The sequence below is a fragment of the Triturus cristatus genome, chromosome 6 (genome assembly GCF_964204655.1).
Source record: "Triturus cristatus chromosome 6, aTriCri1.1, whole genome shotgun sequence".
NCBI lineage: Eukaryota > Metazoa > Chordata > Amphibia > Caudata > Salamandridae > Triturus > Triturus cristatus.
Window position 1 is genome coordinate 1,086,103,692 of NC_140589.1, and position 15,374 is coordinate 1,086,119,065.

A 15,374-nucleotide genomic window follows, 5' to 3' on the forward strand; every position below is an offset into this window, starting at 1 on the left:
GGCCGGGAGAGTCTTAAGGCCTCCTTCCTTGTGGGCGGGTGACCGGAAGTACCGTCCAGAGTGAGGCCCCTGGGACAGGCCTCTTCGGCCTCGAGGAGTGCCCTTTATTGCCAATGCCACCCCCAGCAGGAGTCACCGCCCCTTGCATTACAAGTTCTGGGGTCATCCCACCCATACTTCAGCTGAGAAAAGAGTCCAATCTAGGGGTGAAATACCGGGGAATTGAGAACTGACCAGGGGCTCGAGATCAGGGAATTTACAATGAACCCCCTTTGTGAATACAAAACGAACTTACACTTACGCCAAAGTGTCGGTTTATCTCTGTGAATCCGGCCCTTTGGGTCCAACTTGTATTGGGCCGTGGCGGTACCAGTACCCCGTTAACTCAGGCCAATTGTTCGGGTCACTCATAATGATAATGTTGCACCACATTCAAAACATTTCAGAACCGCAGAGTGTGCAGCAAGGCTAGAATCACAGAAGGTAACACAAGTGCCGATGGAATAATAGTTGTAATAAAAGTACCAGTGAAACTTTGAAGGCGTTTAGTGCTAGACTCGAAATTGTAACAGAAGTGCTCCTGAAACAATAACGGCGCGTAGCGCAGACCCATAGCTGTAATAGAAGAGCTTATTAACAACGAAGGCGCTGTAGCGCTAGACCCGTAGTGTTAATAGAAGTGCTCATTAAACAACTAAGGCGTGTAGCGCTAGACCTGTGGTGTAATAGAAGTGCTAATTAAACAATGAAGGTATGCCGTGCTAGACTCGTAGCTGTAATACAAGTGCCAATTAAACAGTGAAGGCGCGTAGCGCTAGACTCACTGCTGTAAACAATGAAGATGTGTGGTGCTCAAACCGTATGTGTGGGGAATAAAATGAGAAACACTTGGTAACACCAAAAACTTTAGTTCTGTAAGAAACAAAATTAGTAATAAGGGAGTGTTTGCAAATAACCACAAATGTTATCCCCCCTACGTTCTATAATAACTAACACACACACACACACACACACACCCTCTCCCCCCCCACCCCCATCTCCTCCTCCAAAAACAATAAGATCGATACCACGATTGCGGCCTGGCAGTCACTTGGCCGTATGGCTGTGAAGCTGCAAATATACTCACCCCCTGATGCCTATCACACATCACGCGGACATGTCGGTGACATAGGACACAGGGGCTATGCGTGCTTGGACTTTGGCCGGGATTGACAAAATGCAGGACCTATTTCCCAACAGCACTTTTCTCACGATAGATGATTTAACCTACATACAAAACAAAACCCCACTGTTCCTCTTCCTCTTTCATAGATTGAAGAGAGCACTGCAAGCACACTACACTACCTTTCCAACTGAACCCCCGACTTTGCAAGCCTTTCAAGTCGGCTGGTTAGCCCGATGAGACAAACTGGTCACTAAGCTTTATCAGGCAGCTAGAGACGAGGAAAGCTTGTTGCAGGGATTTTGCTTATGCACAGAACTATGCGCAGGAAACCAGGACCTCAGAGAATTGTGGTGTACCAGAAACTCCCCTCAGAACCAAGAACCCCTATCCGACTAGCTTAGTGTCCCATTCGTTATCCGAGATTTAGCTCGGCGGTCCCAATGTATAGACAACCCAGAACAAGCGACTTAGGGTATTCTCAGGAATGGTGGGAATCAGAAATACCTGTTCGTAATTAATCTCATATCAGTCCACAACAGAATAAATAGAGACACGGTAAAGTTTAAAGAGTTTATTTAATAAACCTCGCGTCCTAAGATGCAGTACTTTGGCTAACACAAGCAGACAAATGGTTAGGATCAGCACCATCAGCATTGTTACAATACCATAGAAAATGAAAGGAGCAATCATAATAATAATGACAGTGGAAAGCAACCACCCTCCTTTCTCTAGCAACTAATAAGGTATTATTAGACTAAAAGAAGGTCTCTTTGGCTTGCATGGGGGACCCCATACCTTATAGATCAGCTTAGTGGAATCAAATCACAGGATCAGCTAGGCTCTTTCCTGCAACAGCTCTTCGTTTCGAATGTGACAGAAAACATGCTGCTCTGTAATATTAAATGGCTCGTCTTTCAGGTATTGGCAGCTGTATGTATGTTATGGCTAAGAAGTGGTACGATCAACCTGAACACAACAACCTGCCCCGTCTAGTGACCCAGACTCGTTCTTTACACGGTGTACAGACCAAGGTCACTGCTCACTGTTAAGGATGTTAAACAACAGACGGTTCTCATGTGAAGCAAAGTTGAGTCAGCAGTTCTCGAATGAATAACATGTAACAACAGTGTTGCGTGCAAAAGCAGCAGAAGCAGCAAGCTGGCTTTCTAACAGCCATCGAGGTTATGCTAACTTAGCGTTGTACATAGGGCGTGGTTAACCCACACTACAAGCTATGTTCCCTAATAAAAGTATGGAGCAGTGGAATGCGCGGCTCACCCCACAGAAAGAATGGGAGCCGGGAAAATGTGGTACTTTATGCAGAGAAGCTCCCCGCTACATCTAGACCAACTGACATTTGGGAACCTTTGGTGACATACTTGTGGTCAGTTGAGCAGAATGAATCGCCTAAAATTGAAAAGCATTAATATTGTATATGTAAGCTATGTGTATGGCACTTTACTGTATTATAACAATGGTCATCTGAGTTATTGCATATTTCACTGCTATGTATAGACATAGTGGGGTTTAGACTGTCGTATAGACAAATGTGCTTTCTTTTGATGCTGTATATGTATTCTGCAAGTATTCATTAAAAAGTGCTTTAAAAAAAAAAACTGTTTATTAATGTAAAAACATCTGAAAATGCCACATTGCCTTTATTCTAGCTGTACCAGATTACACCGTTACCTTTTTTTTTTTCCAAATCAACGAGTCTGGGTTGGTGTGAGCCTTTTAATTGTACTTCTCCAGAAAGCAAACACCGATGGTACAATAAAGATTAAAGTGACCCGGGAATAAAGAGGTTATCTTTATTACAGTGACATGTGCGGAATATAGAGTAACCACTGTACCTTAAAAAAATTTGAAATTCCCGATAAAAACGGAGTCATTAAGCTGAGAAACCATTTGTTGGGAAGAAAAAACTACTCTGCCGTAGACAATAAATACACTTAAAATGCACACTAAGCATGATTGAATAAATTGTGTGGAAATGTTGGAGACGGTTTGTGTTCATAAAAACAAGGGAAACGCAGCATCCAAAGAGGCATAACTAAAGAAGCCTTGGTTGAAAATATTAGCGAAGAGACCGGGAGGCATTAAAGCACGCAGTTGTGCGCATTATAAGTAAAAGTTCTTCGGACTAAAAAAAAAGAACCGGAGTGATTGTAATCATTGACCAGGTTTGTTTGTAAAAAAGGGAGCAATTTCCTAACATTTATAGTATTGCTTTGGATAACAAAGCCGACTGGAAGCCAGAGAGAGCATTTACTGCATCTAGTCACAGCAGGTCTGTCTCCATTTAGTTGCACCATCCCATAACCGACAAAGAAGTGTGAACACTCCATAGTACAGTGCGTTTAACACACCTAAGGAGCTAGCTGCAATAGAATGATTCAATGCAACCTCTTACTCCACCCCTAACGGGCCATTAGCAATTCAAAAAGTTTGGTCTGATAAGAAAATTTTAAAACGAACGGTGGTGAACACTGGAAAGCTATTTGTCAACACAGAAAAGACGCTGTGTCCAAAGAGGCATAAGTAAACATAAAAAAAAACATAAAATAAATATACCGAGTGGACTAATTTTAAGCACATTTTTAAATTTTAACCTTTGGAAAAACAACATGTAACCTTGGCTTGGAGAAAGATAACCTTGCAGCCCTGCTTTAACCCTTTAACAACGGGTATTGTGTATATGTTTAACTACGCGGGGGGCGGAGGGCGTTTAATGTGGGGCCACGCTGTTTAGCTAGCTGGGATACAAATGGAAGCGCACCTAAAAATAATTTAAACGTAAAGCCGACTGGGGAGAGGTCCTCGATGGAAAATGTAAAAACTATTCCTAAAAAAAAAAAAAAAAAAAAAAAAAAGCACAACACTTGATAAGAGCTCAATTTTACTATTTGCATTGCTACAAAAGACCATTACATGCTAGTACCCAAAATAAAAACACACTTGTGCACATTATATTTCCAAACAAAAGCAGACTGCAAAATGTAAACACAGCGTCTGCAAGTCTTAACCATTAACAAAACAAGCAAAAAAACACGCATTACATTTACAACGAAGGCTCACTGCAAATGTGCAAAGGTAGCCTTCTTTAACAAACCATCACTGACAGAAAAAAAAGTAGTGCGCACAAATACACATTAGTTAAAGAACGTGGAAAACTACAAGTAGCTGGGGCAGTTGCAGGGAGGATAAAAAATAAAAAAAGGCGGGAGGAAATGGACATGCTAACCAAGCAAAAGCATGTGTTTCTAAAAGGCAGGAACGTGAACCAATTAAAGAAAGAGGAGGGGCTTTAAACCACAGTAAACATTACAACAGGCCTCTCAGCACATGCTCGACCTAAAAATGGTTATGGCCTTATACTCAATTCCCAGTGCCAAAATCAGGTCTAATGGGGTACTGCCTGACTCTTCTCCAACAAGGCACAAGACAGGGCTGACCTCTATCCCCCTCCCTTTTCCTCCTAGCCAACAAATCACTTCTGGTGTCACTTAATAAGCAGCAGAACTCTATAGGTTTAAACATCAATGGTAGATCTATCAAATCTACAGGTTACGCAGATGACATACTTATTGTAAAAGAGCATCCGGACATTGCCATCCCTAAAATTATGGTACAAATTGAGGAATATGCTGCACTTTCGAGCTACACTCTTAACAAGGATAAATCAGAGGGTCGTCCTATTAATATTATCTGAACCAAGCAGGTTCTAGGAAACTCTGGTCCAACTTTGGCTTTAGATGCACCACAGAAGGGTAAACTATGCATTACCAGAAGGAAATCTCAATATGATAATTATTTTGTTGTGACTAGTGAGTGCCATGATACATACTTTATTGCAACGGGATGGGGATTTAAAGGAGGAGAAGATCCAGTTTTCCCGGGAGTGTATTATATTTGTGGGAATAAGGCTTATTACAGGTTGCCTGACCATTGGTATGGCACATGTTATGTTGGCCTGGTCTTTCCAAAGATTTTTCATATGGATAGAATAGAAGATGCAGAACAAATTAATTTACTAACACGCTTTAGGAGAGAAACTTGGTCAGAAATTGTAGGAGATATTTTTGGAGCTTTGATACCAGCAGTGGGAATTTCATTAAATGCATATGGAATTCGGAAGCCGTCAACAGTGGTGGATCGCTTATCGACAAGCACCGCTGGAGGGTTTCTTTTGGTAAATACAGAGATGGTTGCCTTACGCGCCATGTCTATGCAAAATCGACTTGCCCTTGATATTCTATTGGCAAAGGAGGGTGGAGTCTGTGGAATGCTGAAAGTTCAACATTGTTGCACTTACATTCCTGATGAAAGCAGAGATCTAAAGGTCTATATCAAAAATATTACTGATTTGCATGAAGAATTAGTACCACTGGAAGCTGAAAGTATCTGGACTAAAATGGTTAATAAGATGATTGCGGTTAAGAATTTTATTGCTAAGATAGGTAGTACCATTTTTGGTAAGATATTATTTCCTTTGACATGTGTGATTGTTGCTTTATTGATTCTTAGATTAGGGTGTTTATGTTGTAGATATAGGAGGAATAAAAAGAAAATAGTAAAAGAAAATGTTGAAAAGAGACAAAAGAGGTCAAAAAGAGACCCACAAGAAATAGAATTGGAAGAATTTAGGGAAAGCATGTACTTAGAAACGAAAAAAGAGGATGAAAGAGAAACTGGAGTTTAATGTAAATGCAAAAAAGACATTTGAATTTCTCCTAGGAAAAGGGGATTAAATTTTTGGGTTGGATTTTTGTGGTGATGATATATCACCAAAGGGGGGATTGCTGGAGCAGGGTTTTCTATTTAAACTCAAACTTCAGTTTATATTTTTTTATTGTTATAATTAAAATTACTAAGAATTAATAATTAAGTATTAATTTTTGTCGAGTGTTTTAATTAATCAACCTTACTAATGAAAGAATTACACGTGGGAGTGCAATTGCATGGCTTAATTAATAAGTGGACTAAGTTGGTGAGCAAATTAATTAAATAAGTGTGGCTAAAGTGTTATGTGTTTGCGCTTTAAAAATAATATGCTTTAATGCTTCTTTATGTCGCAAATGGCTAGATAAATACATACACATAAGGGTATTAGTGGGAATTAACACTGTATAATCAATACGATGTAGTAACGTTGTTTTGTGTTTCTTTTTAATTAAGTTGTCCATTCTGGCCTGTTGAGAAATGGCCGACATCTACAGCCTGCATTTGAGTAGATGAAATATGAAGAGAGGCCTTGCTGAATATGGTTGAACATAACCTCGGCCTCTGTCTGAGATAAAAGTTATGAAAGGACGACAACTCTGGGATGGTCGCCAGATATCCTTGGAGGAGAACATTTGTCACAAATGAACATTTTTGATAAACTTGCGGTGGCTTCATTGCAAGTGATATAATTCCGGAGAAGAGCATCCATGGATGTTGCAAATTTAGTTTGTGCTTCCTTTTTCCGTGTTTTTATTTTTGAGATATCCGAGAGTGAAGATTTTTCTAAATGTTGCGAGCTAACATCCTTTCCTGCTCGCTCTGCTCAACGGACGTTTAGAGTTTGTTTTGTAACTTTTAGTATGTAAATTTTAGTATAAATATTGTTAGACTAGAGAGGCTCTAAGGCCACTTCTTCCTGAACTTATGCTCAAGAGGATCGATGCTGATTGAGAGGACGGCGACTCGAGAGACTTTGATTCTTTACTGAGAGACCTGTCCTGACTTATAATACGACATTTAGCTAGAATAGGTAAATATGAGAATAATGATTTTGCTATTGAATGACTTTTCATTTAAACTAATTTCTGTTTGAATTACAGTGTCGGGTGGTTATTTCTTTGTCATATTATTGAGATCACAAATGTGTTTAAACTGTTAAATCATGACTCGAGACAATTCAATTTGGTTGCATTGACCTCAAATTAGATGCAGATTGATTTAGGAGTTCTCTCTTATATTCAGTGTGGATAGAGTAATAGAATGAATGTTGGTGTTATGGGCCCCATCAGCGTATGATGAGTGTATGTGCGCATGACTGTGAAATTACTCTGTCCGTGGAAGTAGGGAGAATTTACAAGCTCTGATCTGCAGCAGTACCCGAGGAGCAATGACTTCTGAGACCACCCATAAAAGATTTAATGACAGGAATTCTGAAGAGGGAAATGTGTTACCTGTTCCGAAGGTAGGCAGCTATACCAGCTAGGTGTAGTCGTATGGCTGTGAAAGCTAAACTACAAGTTTGCTAGTGAAGTAGGTTGCAGACAGTTCCTTGCATTTAGCAGACCCCCCCAGGATTTCGCGATTTGCAAAACAAATCGCGAAATTGGCACTTTTTTAAAAATGGCACGATTTTTACAAAGGGGCCCGCAAAATAGGTTTAAAAAAATACTTCTGTTCATCCTCACTTTACTGGCTCTGTGCTGCCACTGAGCCAGTAAAGAGAGGGTGAGCAACAGGCCAGCAGAGCTGTTAAATGCCTTTGCTACCTGCCTTCAAAATGCAGCTAGCCCCCTCCTGAGCAATTAGCCTGCTGCCTCACACGTTAGTGTGCCCCTTGCGGACTAACCCCTAACCTCCCACTCTCCCATTTTTTTTTTACCTACCCTCAACCTTCTCTGCGGCCACCGCCAGCCCTTCACCCCTGCACGCTTAAGTTGTCTGATGCCAAAAAGAGCAGGTTTCATATTGTAATCTGCTCTTTGGTATCAGACACCCTTCCGTTTCCAAGCTCTGCGCTGCTGGAGACTCTGCAAAGTTACAGACTGTGACATAGCACAGTCTCCAGTAGTGACGGTGCACAAGCCTTCGGTATTTTTGTGGCAGGCACATTCTTTGCCCACCGCAAAAATACCACGAATTTTGAAATTTTGGGCAGCAAATTTTGCTTTTTTTTGCCGCTAAATTTGCCACTCAAAGCCACAAAATCCTGGGGGGGTCTGACTTAGGCTGCTAAAGGGTTAATGTATTTTGAATGAAAATAGTAAACAAATCTCTTCTACTTGGTAGCATAACAGGCAGGTGTAGTAAGCCTGTGTGTTCATAAGGCACACTCATGCATTCAGGTGGAAGATTAAGGTACCCAAATTGTAAGACTTCAGGAGCCAGATCACAAGATTGATAAAGCTGGAGTCCCTGTGCCAGATTTCCCCATGTTTCTGCAAGAGAAGGTCTGGCCTGTTGGGGAGCTGCTAGTGTGGAAACACAAAGTTCAAGGAGGGTGGTGAACCATGGCTGGTGTGCCCAGGTGGGAGCCACCAGGACGAGAGTGAGACATCTGCCAAAGCTTTCAAACCACAAATAGAAATAGTGGGAGAGGAGGTAAATCAAAAGGCAAATAACCATGACCAACTTGTGCATAGTGTATTGCCCCTTGACTGAGGGAGCCTGGAGGTGAAGCTTGGGCATTTGGCATTTTCTGCCGTGGAAAAGAGGTCAATAGCTGGGAGTACTGGAGGATGACTTACAGGTGGAGTTCCCAAACATGGACTTGTTGCTGCATCCTGCTGAGAAGGTTTGCAAAGTTGTTGTCCACTCCCGGAAGGTACTCCGCTATGAGATGGATCTTGTGTCGGAGAGCCTACCGCTAAATGCTCTGTGCTAGGTGAGAGCGGGTAAGATCTGGTGCCCCCTTGCTTTTGAAGGTAGACATGACATCCATGTACTATCTTGTTGATGACTACTTGCCAACCAAGTGGGGAAAGCAAGCTTTTAATACAAGGGGAACCACAAGTAGTTCCAGGTAATTGATGTGGAGACCCTGCCGTCTGGGTTCCCACTGGCCTTGGGCAGTGAGATCCTGTAAGTGCGCACCCCATTCCGTAACGGAACAGTCCATTGTAATGGTCCTCTGCGAAATTGGGTCAAGAAAAGGCCATCCCTGCAACAGGTTGTTGGTGTTCCACAACTTCAGAGAGCAACAAGTGCGGCGGCTGATCAACATTAGATCGTCCCAATGACCAACTACTTGGGACCACTGATGCATCAGGCACTACTGCAATGGGCACATATGTAAGCTGGCATGCGGCCCGATGACAATACAGGAGGCTATAATGTGGAGGAGGGGCATGACTGTCCTGACCGTGACGTGAAGGCTTTGTTGAAAGTGCCTGAAAGGACAGTGTCTTGTCTTGGCAAGATTTGAATAAGCGATATCAACTTCGGAGTTGAGGATTAACCCCACTATAAAGCTGTATCTGGAAGGTTTGGAGGTGGAAACATAATGTTGATGGTAGACCCAAGTTGGTGAAGGAGGTTTATCGTGGGTATAGAGAAAAGAATCTCAATAAAAAGTAACAGGGAAATCGAAAAAACAAAAAGTTCTTTATTGCAACAAGGGTAGTTAGTGCAAACAGAAAAAAAGAGAGAAAACCACTGGTAGTAGTCCACCAGCAACGCATCACACTCACCGTACTCGTGGATCCAAGTTCGGTTAATCAACTGGAGAACACAGCTCACCGCTACCTGCGTACTAAAGTATCCTGGCACAGCAAGTCCCGCGGTTTCCAGAAGAAACCTTTCATTGCTAAAAGTACATGCTGCGCAGGCGCAGTCTACTCTGTCAGACGACGCATGCGTCCCACGATGTCACTAATGATGACCCGTCCTAGGCGACGCGCCACGCTCCTGACGTCGACTAGTGGGCGGGTGCTTCTTGTTGGTGTAAATCTGCTCGTAGACTAGAGAGGTTCTGTTCACGAGGGCCCTTTATTGATTCGAGTAGGGACGGTGGCATATTCCTGGTAACAGACTAAGTAAACTGGTGAAGAGTCAAGATGTCAGTCACCGAACGGATGGTGTGGCATGAAGCAGGTGAATTATATGGCTCAGGTGAGATCGCACATGCCAATAAACCCGATTCAGGCGGGAGACTCCCGACATTTGGCGCAAAAAACAAATGGCTTTCTTTTGGCTGCCTCCCACATGAAATTGCATCTGCATCAATAGAAGTCAATGGGGTTAATACAGTATCTCGCTTTTTTTTTTTTAACTCCCCCCCCCCCCCCCCCCCCCCAACATTTTAGAAGAGGAAAGGGGGGGCCTTTCCTCTTCTAAAATGTTGGCGTGTATGCATATACAGTACCACTCACTATGGAAAAAATCCGGTGTCTTACCAAGTAGCTTTAGTAGAAACATTCTCCGCCGACTAGACTGACCTGTGCGGGAGATTGTGGCCAGCTGAACAACTTAGGTATAATTGCGAGGCGCGCCACTAATCCGTGGTGTACATGCCAATAGACCCGATTCAGGCGGGAGACTACCGATTTTTCAAGCCAAAAATGGCTTTATTTTAGCTGTCACCCGCATGAAATTGCATTTTTTACAATAGAAGTCAGTGTGGAATTTTCATTCTCGATTTTTTTAAATTCTCCCAAGTCCCTGTCCTAAAATGTTGTCATATATGCTGAGTGGTGCCTTTCACATTGACTTGTCCGAAAGCCATAGGATGTCGCGTCACGGTCAATGCAGCTGACTTTGGAACAGGGTGATCAGGTTCGAGATTCGGCCTCCGCTCAACCGTGAAACTGGACAAATCGCATACTCTTAGTGCATAAAAAAACGAATGTAACCCTGGTGCTCATTTAAAGTGTTCCAATATCTTCTGATCGTCCTCCCGTCATAGAAACTACAAAAAACACTCGCCTCGCTATTTGTGAAAAGACAACCGGTCCGAACGGGTAAATCCGATTGTTTAAGTGTGAGGCAAGGATTCTCCTGTGCTGTGAAACGGAGGAAGGCGCAGTTTCAAGTTTGCTTATTGTCTGATTAAACTCTTCGCAATATATTCGCATCAGTCAGTTAAGAGTAAGGAGAAAATGTTTCATAGGAGGTAAAAACACTCAGTAACAAGCATTTACAATGCAATGGTCTCGGCATTGTTAAAGTTAGAGCTTTTGGCATTGCTCATGACATTTATTATTATTTTTTTTTTAAACATTTAAAGAAACGGCATTGTTATTTACAATGTCAATAGCTTAATCACTCTCAAATGCGAGACCTATTGCATTTGCACCCACACACAGAGCCACACACACACACAGAGCCACCCACAGAGAGCCACTCACATAGAGCAACCCACACACAAATAGAGCCACCCACAGAGCCACCTACACACACACACACACACAGTTATTAAAAGGTGTTTATGATGGCGTGACAATCATCTGCTCTAAATACACAAACACAACTGGTATAGCCATTCGCCGCAAAGCGTGCATATACACACATCGTTACGAACACACTAATATGCATAGATGAGTGGCCACACAAACACCATGCCCACACTCTGGAAACTCATACGAATGAAGAGGCACACACAAACATCTCCTTGCCACTTCCTCCTTTGCTTGCCCGTCTACTGTATATAAAATGCGTGCAGGGTGAACGGGTTTTGAAAACATGTAAGATAATTAACCCTTCTTGTCCTCTTCAATCATGAATTCAATTCAACTTCTGTTTTCTCAATGCAATACTTCATCCAGTCTTCAGATTTCTTTGAAGGTTGAGGAGGCTGGAGGTGGGTTTGTTCAATGCTTTCAGTCGTCAGAGGTGTGCCTACAGTTTCTATGAGGGATTGCTCCAACCCTCCTATGCCTAAAAAGTGTGTAAAGTGTTAAACCTCCCCATATGTGTGCATGATAACAGAGTAATGCTCCTTTTCTTTCTCCCACAGGGTGCTGACAACGTGAGGGGGATGTTTCACCCATCTATCCCCAAAATATGTACATGTAGGGTGCATCAATAAGGAAGAGGGGTGTTTTAGTAAAAAACCCTCTTCCTTATCGATGCACCCTATATGTACATATTTTGGGGATGCACAAAGCAGGTTAGCTCTTTTCTCCACAGAGGTGTGCATACAGTGTGTGTCTATATTTAAAGCTTTTTATATAGCGCGTACTAGACTCAAAATCAAAGAGCTTTACATAATACCACCTAAAAAGATCATAACACAATAAGATGATTAGAGGGGGAGGGCATAACTGTGAAATAGGAAAAAGGTAATAATTGATAATCCAATAGAAGTCACATATCCGCACACAAGGTTGCGAGAAGCTGAACCATTAAGTACACCATGCTTCCAAGCCCAAACACAGATGGAATAAGACGTCAACAAACCGTCTCACTTAGAAGTCACCAGTGGCTATAGGGATGAATTTGTCGAAGTGGAATGCTTTAGGTTTTGACTCATTACAGTGGTTAGGGTTCAGATTTCTGGTCAGATTGAGAGAGAAATCTGCAATTCTGTGACAGGTTTGGATTTGGTAGTCTGCATTTCTACCCAAGATATTGCTGACGTTGTGAAGGTAAAATTACTGTCCAGGATAAAACCTAGGGATTTTAAGTTCTTTGAGAGGGTAGAGTTGCAGTCATACATATTTGTAGAATAAAGCCATTCTTGGACCAATGCTGAAGAAGATTTTGATGCAATGAGGACAACCCATGCACAATACTACCCCAGATCTGCCGTTTGTCTGGGACCTATGATATCAAACCTCTTAGTAATGAAGGGGTGCAACAGCAGATTATTTCTGACTAGCCATACTATTTGCCTTCATTCAGCCACCATGTCAAAGTCTAGGCGGCTTAACGGCTAGACAACTATTTAAATCTCATGAAATCCGTTCACGGTAGGAGACTGAATACTAGAATGGGCTTGAACTACTTAATGTTACAAAATAGCATCTCTCTGTATACATATAGTTTTAGTCAGGGTAACATTTACCATCTCTTAACCCAAAGGATCTGCTTACAAGGCGGCCCAGAGGTTTCTGTGTTCCTTTCTGTGACGATGCACCACAATGCAGATTTCCCAACAACTTTGCGTGTTGCTGGTTTACAGGAAAATGAAAGAAAGCAGGGGTCTTGATACGACCTCTAAAGTGCATGCTCAGTGCGTAAGTGGTGGTCATGGGGTAACATCATGAAATCTGTCTAGTTAACATCAAGGAGCATATATAGTTGTATTAATTTTGTTTACGCACACAACAGGTTGAATGAGGGGGAAATCAAATAATTATTTTATTTGCCAAGAGGCCAATGGGTGTTTCTACCAGAAACGTAGTATAGAAGCATTGAATTGCCAACTTTCAAACCTCCAGTGTCGTGTCTGGGAATCTGCAGTTCCATGTCTTGCTCATGGGTGCGTGTTCTCACTGTCCATTCTTGTGGCATTTAACCTAACAGATTACTGGATGGGATTGCTTTTCGAGGAGTCAGTCGAAGAGGCTGAATTTGGCCTGAGCAAGGGTCATTGTTGCTCCTGACGGTGTGTGTTACTCGCTTACAGATTTTTCGGTCACTATGAAACTACTGAACATAACTGGTTTAATGTACCTCACTACTAGTGGATGGACTCTGCAAACAGTTTAACTAGAACTATTTGGAGTGTGATAAAAAGATGGGGAACGGACAGTGGCAGTATATCCGCATGACATTTTAAAGTATATCAACTTACAGAGCACTGTGAGGTAAACTGAGTATGGGAGCGTTGAAGTGGGCACAACAGAAACCTCTATATTATCTGTATCCGCGGAAGGTGAGCACAAAACAGTATGTATCCAAAAATACCAATTTGGGTTGAGCCGGGTACATTCAAGAACATCCTCGTCTGGAGGAAAATTTATCTTCGAGACCAAACTACGAAATCAGTGTTAATTTCAGCACGGTGTGCGTGAGAACACAACGCAGCCTCACTGACAAGCATCCTCTCGCCAACCCGCTCTAAGAGACTGCCAACATTCCAGGTTTTAGTTCCTCTCTAATCCAATCGACGGACCCCAAATACCCACAACAGTCACTGCTTACCCCTAACCATCTAAAACCACGGTTCCCCCGACCCAACTAGCACCTCTTCCTTAACCCTCAAGGTGACTTTCTCCCGACTCTACCTCGTTCTCTGAAGGTGACCCACTCTACCTCGTTCTCTGAAGGTGACCCAGTCTCTCACTTACCCCTTTGTTTAGGTGGTCATAGAGAGCGTCCGCCCCTTGGTCAAAGGCCTGTTCAAAGAACAGGGTGCCCACCACAATAATCAAGGTGAATGTTGAAGTCCTGCGGAAGAGCAGCTTATACACCGTAGAGCCCAACGCCATTTTTGCTGAACGTGTGCGCCTGCGCGACCTTTCAGTAAACTGTCTTCTCGTGACCTCACGCTTGAGCGACGTGGCTCAGGATTAAGTCGCACGCTTTAGGACGCACATGACATGAGCAATATTTTGCCTGATCCTAAAATGGTTGCTTGTGGGTTTAGAGTGGTCACTGCCTGGGAAATGGTCACGTCCTCAGTTCACACCTATATTGTAGCGACAGATCTGCGACTAAAAGTCGTGTCATGTGAGCAAGTCTATCCAACGAGACACCAATGATGACAGAGAGAAGAGGTACCTACCAAAGAAGTACATCGCGACCAGAGCAGCAGCCGGACACAGGAGCACCAAGGGAGCCGAGAGCAGGGGGAAGAGGACGCCATGAACACCACCGCGTTTCTCCGAGGTCAAGCAGAAATGCCTCGGAGAAACGCAGCAGCGTTTTCGGATTCGGGGGCGTGTTTTTCTTTCTCTCCTCTTGCCATTGACTGGAATGTTTACATTCCAGAGGAGAGAAAGAAAGTAAAAAAAACGCCCCCGAATCCGAAAAAGACGGGGCTTAAACGGACAGACGCCCCTCTCCTCCAATGGCTGGCTTCCGTTTAGGAAGCCAGCCAATGGAGAAGAGGTGCGGGTTCAATCCCGGTACTGAAGTCATTAAATCTCGAGAGCGAGACTGCGCAAGCGCAGCCTTCGCTAGCCGAGACCTAAAAACTAAGCAGACTAAAATACTATATTGTCTTAGCCCTGAGGTCATAAGTACAAATTAAAATGATTGTGGTTATTAAAACTATACAGAATAAAGCGCATTAGAACGGCTAATAATTGTGTATGCAAACATAGTGATGAAAGCTTAACAAGCATCGTCGTTTGGTCTAACCCCATGCTGTAAAAGATGTTAACTACATAAATAACTGGTCTCACTATTAGTCTTAGTGCAATAAAATGATGTGTTTGAGTTAAAGTTCATTCATGGGTGTTAGGACTATGTTTGCACTCCTGGCACTAGCAAGTTTTACAGATGCAGTTTGACAAAATAATGACTCAGAGCAAATGAAGCGTATGTGCAATCGTAAATAACGATTTTAGCGGCATTGTCTTGAGCCTGGTGCCACAAACAA

General features: G+C 42.7%; 2 protein-coding genes across 5 annotated transcripts in view; one reads left to right on the top strand and one right to left on the bottom strand.

The window, feature by feature from the left end:
- Positions 1-9,762, bottom strand: part of OSGEP (O-sialoglycoprotein endopeptidase) — an 871,251-nt gene extending 861,489 nt beyond the window's left edge. For 2 of the 3 annotated variants that reach the window (XM_085611965.1, XM_085611967.1), the window contains exon 1: positions 9,577-9,721. The gene's annotated coding sequence lies outside the window, so the exon portion shown is untranslated. Of the gene's footprint in view, positions 1-9,576 lie in introns of all 3 variants that reach the window. The other variant, XM_085611966.1, reaches the window with a different exon arrangement.
- Positions 9,763-9,794: 32 nt separating this feature from the next.
- TSNAX (translin associated factor X) overlaps positions 9,795-15,374 on the top strand; it is a 346,461-nt gene continuing 340,881 nt past the window's right edge. For both annotated transcript variants that reach the window (XM_085611968.1, XM_085611969.1), the window contains exon 1: positions 9,795-9,997. In XM_085611968.1, the coding sequence (XP_085468094.1) occupies positions 9,943-9,997 (55 nt within the window). In that variant the 5' untranslated portion in view covers positions 9,795-9,942. The remainder of the gene's footprint in view (positions 9,998-15,374) is intronic.